Genomic DNA, 6,544 nt, shown 5'->3' with positions numbered 1-6,544 from the left:
TAGGGGTGAAAACGGAGCCGGATTATCCAGCGGATATCCGCTCCGTATCCGGATATAATCCGAATCCGGATTTAAACGGAGCGGATACTATTCGGTTTCGGATACGGATATATTCACATTGAGTAGAAAACGTCCGGATACGAATTCGGATATCTTTCACATATCCTAAACGGAGCGGATATCCGTATATATCCGGTTACAAATTTCACTGATCCAGTTATACAGCGGTATCCCTTACCACCTCAAATCTGCTGGTCGAAGCGCTTCAAACAGACTGTCCTTAAATAGTGTTCCGTCCCTTGCTCTTCTACTATTGTGGGATTAATAATTATGCACAAATCCGGACGTCGCTGCAGCAGCTTTCCAACTTCCTTTGTACTGTTTTTTGGGCCAGCCGCAGGCCCATGTAATATTTGCATCTTTTTATTAATATCAAAAGCCCCACATGCTTTGAAGTTTGTTCCCATTATATAAAATTCTTCTCCATTTCTATATTCTAGAACACCTCCATTTTTTTCATATTTTTCATTTTCTGATATGATTTTCTTCATAAAATTAAATTTGTCAATTAGTATTTGTATTTTAAAGTTTATATGACTCGATTATCCGACAACTATTCGTTTTGCATCCGTATTCGAATCCGTATCCGTGAACTATCCGTTCCGTATCCGTATCCGTTTAAGGCGGATTTGATTTTGAATTTTGATATCCGTTTACTATCCGTATCCGTATTCGTATCCGCTCATTATCCGACGGATGCGGATATGGTATCAGCATTATCCGCTCCGTATCCGCTCCGTTTTCACCCCTAGTCGACAGGCCCAGCCTACTTAAAAGAAAATGGATGCTTGCTTTTGCTTTTACAGTAGATAATACAATATTAAAAGCTCTTCAGCAATTTGCTTTATTTATTTCCATTGAAAAATTAATTCTACTTCCCATACTTCCTTTTTCTATAAAAATACCAAACAACTCAAATTGAAATGCAAGATTTTCTTTACATATAAGGAAAGCTACAGTTCTTTAAGAATTAATTAGGATCCATGAGGTCATGGAGGGTTGCAAACGAATCAAACTTACCCTAATTTGAATTTGAGTTTGAATAAGATCCAAACCTAACTGGATTGATTTGTTTCAGAACGAACTTCAATCGAACGAGTTAATTGCGAATTTCTTTTCGAATCGAAGTCAATCGAATTACGAGCTTTTTTAGCAGCCCTAAGGCCAAGACCATACAAAGAAAATAGTTTTAAACCTTTTTCCATTTCTTTATCTTCTTCTTCTTCTTTTTTTCCCTTCTGCTCTTCTATTTGGAAACATGCAGATGCGTTTGCTGTGTTTCTTAAATGCAGAGCAGAACCAAAATCTCATCCCAAATCTAGTCTGACAATTGTGATTTGGCCTAATATGTGAATACAGTTGGCTACAAATAGTTACAAATTTAAGTAGTCAATCCTTACCTAGATCATTTCACTTGCTTTCTTTTGAGCATCTCAACATAAAATCAATTTAACTGATCAATTAAAGCTTATTATGCCTTGTGATGTGAAAGACCTATTAGGTACCACGCGGGCCCACGGGAGATTCACCGACTACAATCCTTATGAATGGAGAAGAGTCAATTTTGGATGGTGAAGAAGATGTGCAGATGGTGCCTTGGTTGAATTTGGATGATGTAGGGGTGTAAATGCTTTTTTGTTGTTTATTGCAGGTTCTACTTGTAGGAGTTGTTTGTTTTGTGATTTACCATAGCTTTAGGTTATTTTGTGTTAATGTGGTAGGTAATCTCTTTTGTAGGTACATGATATACTTTGGTTTTGGTTTGTGGCAGCTGATACCAAATTGGTGGCATCAGCAGTAACAATTTGTAATTTTGTGGTTTTCATGTTAATGGAAATCAGTGGCTATGCCACTTTTTTCAAAAAAAAAAAAAAAAAAGAGTAGTCATCCTAAATTTTTAACTAAATTTCTCAAGTATTATTTTTGCACTTCTTATCAGTGTAACAAGATGAAGACTAAGTGTATCAATTAATAGATTGTATTAATACATGCTAGTAAACCTCAAAAATATTTCCCAAGGAGAGGCCTTGTAAAATTCCTGACATGTCCTCTACAATTGATAAAATTGTCCTTTGTTCACTTTTTCCCAGCATTTTTTTGCTGTAACTGAATTAAAGAGTTGAGATTCCATTCATATACTTGGCACCAGAAAAAAAAAACCAATAACTACACCCAAGAACAAAGAATGAACATTACTATTAAATTTTCTTTAATAGCAATATTTCAGCATAAAAGTATGTATATACAACATTGAACTGTGAAATCTCTTTTATACAATCACATTTGACCTAACTTACTGACAATCATATCAATAGGTAAAAAACCAAACGGTACCGTATCATCAGATTCTTCTCCTAAATTAGCATCATCATCATCATCATCATCATCATCTGATTTTGTTTTATCCTCCTCTGCATCTGTGACAATCAAAGCAGGGAAGGAATGCTCCATGGCCTGAGAAGTGGATTCAAAATCCTCGACCCGTTCAAGGAGTGAATCCGGGCATAGATCCAATTCTAACTCATCAAGAAGTAATGCTTTGGATGAATCGATAGCATGTCTCCATAGAGAGAGCATTCTGGGGCTCATAGCTTTTCTGAGCGTAACCGGACTCACGCTTGTACTACAGGTGCCAGTACTTTGATCTGCATAAACACAGGGAAGTGTGAGCTTTTCTTGAAATTTAAATGTGTAAGCTTGTAAGAGCGTAATGCCGAGTTAAAAAAAAAAAAAAAGAAGCTTTTAACAGAGACATCTTCATTTGTAATTTCTAAAAGTAAGATTATAACAGAGCAAACCTGAAATGCTTGGATCAGATTGAAGATTACTTTCACTTGTTTCAAAATTAAGCTTTATTGATGGGTACTGAGATTTCCATCCTTTGCCTCTATAAAGCAATATCTTTTCGTTATCAAACGATAATAATACGCAAGGCACCAGCTCCTTTTAAACAAACATAAAGACCTAATTAGAAATTCGATGGTTCATCTTCACGTCTACATCATTCGTGAAGGTCTATGCCTACTAATTTGATGGTTTTAAGGGCTATGATAGAAAATTTAGAGAAACATAAAATAATAGAAACAGAGACTGCTTAGTGCTAATATTTGTTAGATCTATAGAATATATTATGGTAAGTTGTCTTTGGGAACTCCACTGTGTAGTTTCTACACAGCCTATCCCAAGCCAGGAAAAAAGAGGGAGGAGGGTTGTGATAGGCGTGGTGAACCAATGCAAAAATACAGCCTTTTATGGAAATGAAATCCTCATGAAGGTTTTGTGACTCTGTTTGGGTTTCGTTTCTAGCCTACCCCAACTTGTTTGGGACTAAAGGCTTTGTTGTTGTTGTAGTTGTCTTTGGGAAAGGGACTTCAGAAGGGGGGTGCACTGGGGGAGGTTTGAAATGTAAACTGTTCGGCCTGTATTACTGGTCTTTGTATTTATTTTTATTGTTTCTAAAGAGAAATGGTCATGGAAATGGAAATGGAAATGGAAATGGAAATGGAAATGGAAACAGATGGCAGTAATATGACTAATTTCAGAGATAGAGAGAGAGAGAGAGAGAGAGCTCAGTGCTAACCTTGAGTTTTGCTCCTAGTTTCTTGTAATCACTTGGATTCATTCCCTCACAATCGATTTTCACCAATTCACATCCCTCAAATGCATCTTTTACATCTTTGATAAGGTTGATGTATATTCCATTCTTTGCTGAAACAATAAAAGAACACAAACAACAAATAAACTATTAGAAAAGATAAAGAAACCTTGGAACAGAATCACCATAACACTATATTCAACCTTCTTTTATTATTTTTCTTCTTCCTTTTGGCTAACATAATGGAAAATTTCAACATGAGTCAAAACCGTCACCTAATTTACAAATTGGTGGTAGCTTTTCTCCTTTTTCTCTCAGCTCAACAGCCTCTTCTCTTGTCAATCCTTCCGGAACCTGTTGAATGAGCTTGGGATAGACAGGTGCAGCTGGCTTCCAGAGCATTGTTGGGTACCTTGGTCGGGTACGCGTATCATAATACCTCCCCCTGAAAAGAAACACAATGCCCCCTACTCTGTGTACAACCTTTCCCCCAGTTTTTTCCTGACATTTATTGGAACGAATTACTAATATAAGTTGTAAAAAGAAAAAGGGAAAAACTCCAAATAGAAAATAAGCTGAGAATAAGTACCTCAAGGCATTGGCAAATGTTATCCATGTCAATTGTTGGTACACCGCGGCATCTGACTTTGCAAATTTCATCTCTTCTCCAATGGGTATGTACCAATTCCAACATGTTATGCGTCAATCCATCCCTTCCTGTCATCAGCATACCAGTCAGCTCTTACCATCAAATATGAGCTCTCCCCTTTTCACTTTGCATTGTTCAATAATTGCGATTTGTGAGCTCAAAACTCCATGGTAAAGTCAACAAGGGGCAATCTTTCTCTACTGGTAGTGGTAATTGCTACCAGCTAGGTACTGTACAGGTACATATCACCTGAATCAGTATGTTGCTTGAGCATCTAGATGTTTTCTGATCAAACAAAAATCATAAGCATGCCTGGATTCACCTACCAGATGTTAACCCCAGTTTGGTCAGGTCTGTAGCATGCAAGCAGTATTCTAACATACCAGTTTGATCAGATTTTGGCATTTTTATTTTGTTTATCTGCTCCTTCCTTGGAATTTATTTTCATATTTGAAAGAAGAATCGGGTTGATTGGGCCAATTCACGCATAATTGGGCTACATATAGGCTTAATGAAGATATGGTTGAACAATTGAGGCTTTCGTTAGGCGTAATGGGTTCTAATTATACATTTTATGGTTATTGAGGCTAATTAAGGTACTTCAAGGTACCAGAAGAAAAAGAGTCATTATAAGTTCCAATTTCAACCACAGGAATGATAATAAGAGAAAAAACTGTCCCATGATTAACTTATTTAATTGCATGGGAGGTAAATTTACTTAATTGGACTGCACCAATTCTTCAGTGAGAAGTTCTTAGACAGATTAAGATATTAGGGTTGTATAATTTGAACAGACATGGATTTAAATAGAAGTGGGCTGAATTGCAAAATGGTAATAATCTCACACCAAGAAGTAAACCGCACCAAGGTTAACTTGTCTGTTGTGTGACAAGTGTGGTTTGACAAGCTTTCTAATCTCAAACCGAGACAATGGCTCCCCCAAAATCTCTTCTCTGCTCCTTGAATCCGCAACTTTACACATACCCAACCTCAAGTGCTCACTCAAACCCTTTTTCCCTAACACCTCTCTCACCAAACCCGATTCATTCACCTCTGATGAGCTGGCCCCAAATCCCAGAGGCTCCACAAGCCTTATCTTTTTCCCTTTCTTCATCTGCTTCTCCTTCTTAGACAACAAAGGAGCCTTCCCTGGTACAAAATTATGCATATAATTATTAAAGAAAAATGACAAAATTTTTATGTCTGTACATTAGTGTGTGTGTAGGATTTAGGGTGGGTAATTACCCGTCCATGGCCGAGGCATTGAAGGGGGTGCAAATGGTAAAAATGCAGGTTCACGGATTGCTATAGGAGCCACACGTGGTGTCTCTGAGTAAGAAAATTGAAACTCAAATGGCGCATTGGGAAGCCGGTATGATACACCGGAAGGACCCACAACTACCGACCGGTCACCACGAGCAGATTCCTCACTGGAGAGAACAATGGGCTCGTCTCTCGGGCAAACGGGCTTGTGGTAACGGGTTCTCATGTGGGTTGCCTTAAAGGCTGCCCTTTTGGGGGTTCCAGGGTTAGGGTTTTGGAGTTTAGCTGGAGGAATGCGAAAGCTGAACGACATGCCTGACGGACCCGGCCCAGATAAGTCATCAACAGTTGGGGAAATCGGGTCAATGGATTTACGGCTGCGGTTGTGTAGACTGAGAGACTGAGAGGTGGGTCCTTTGTTAGGTTTGGAGTGTGGGGCTCGTCTGGTTGGGGGTTTGGGAAGAGAAAGAGGAGAGAGAGGGGAGGGAAGAGGGTCGTTGAAGGAAGGGCTAGAAGGGGCAGCGGAGAAGAGGTACTTGGCGTGTGATGTAACGCCGCCGCCTCCCCCTCCCCCTCCGGAGAGAGCAGCGAGTATGGCCGGAGGCATTGGAGAAGAAGAGCGTAAAGAAGTATGCTTCTCTGAACCAGAGGAGCTATTTGGGGGGAGAATCCGGAGAATTCGCATCCTCTAAGATATCTCATATTTTGCGTGACTTTCCTGAAAATCTCAACCGTTTAAATAGTTCTGCACGAATCTCAAAACTCAAATAATATGGGCCCCCGTGCTATCCCCGAATAGTCACCGGACACGTAGGTCACGCAAAATATGAGATATCTCAGAGGAAACGCACTCAATCCGGAGATGATGACGTGGATGCTTTGTGTGGTTTTTGTAGATTTTCATTTTGGTGTTATGGATGGATGTTGCAAGGCCTTCGTCTCGTAAAATAAACAATAAGGCCTGTTAGGCTGTTACT

General features: G+C 39.0%; 1 protein-coding gene across 1 annotated transcript; it reads right to left on the bottom strand.

Annotated features, from left to right (window-relative positions):
• Nucleotides 1-2,259: 2,259 nt before the first annotated feature.
• LOC144556694 (CRS2-associated factor 2, chloroplastic-like) lies at nt 2,260-6,238 on the bottom strand. Its single transcript, XM_078305093.1, has 7 exons — nt 5,550-6,238; nt 5,169-5,453; nt 4,245-4,372; nt 3,931-4,156; nt 3,641-3,768; nt 2,859-3,003; nt 2,260-2,705 (listed from the first exon to the last, which is right to left on the bottom strand). The coding sequence occupies exons 1-7, from the start codon at nt 6,172-6,174 to the stop codon at nt 2,338-2,340; spliced, it is 1,905 nt and encodes a 634-aa protein (XP_078161219.1). The 5' UTR covers nt 6,175-6,238; the 3' UTR covers nt 2,260-2,337.
• Between the last annotated feature and the right edge of the window lie 306 nt (nt 6,239-6,544).

The sequence above is a fragment of the Carex rostrata genome, chromosome 1 (assembly GCF_964058835.1).
Source record: "Carex rostrata chromosome 1, lpCarRost1.2, whole genome shotgun sequence".
NCBI classification, from domain to species: domain Eukaryota; kingdom Viridiplantae; phylum Streptophyta; class Magnoliopsida; order Poales; family Cyperaceae; genus Carex; species Carex rostrata.
The sequence above is the reverse complement of the archived record's forward strand: the minus strand, read 5'-3'. Positions and strand labels throughout refer to the sequence as shown.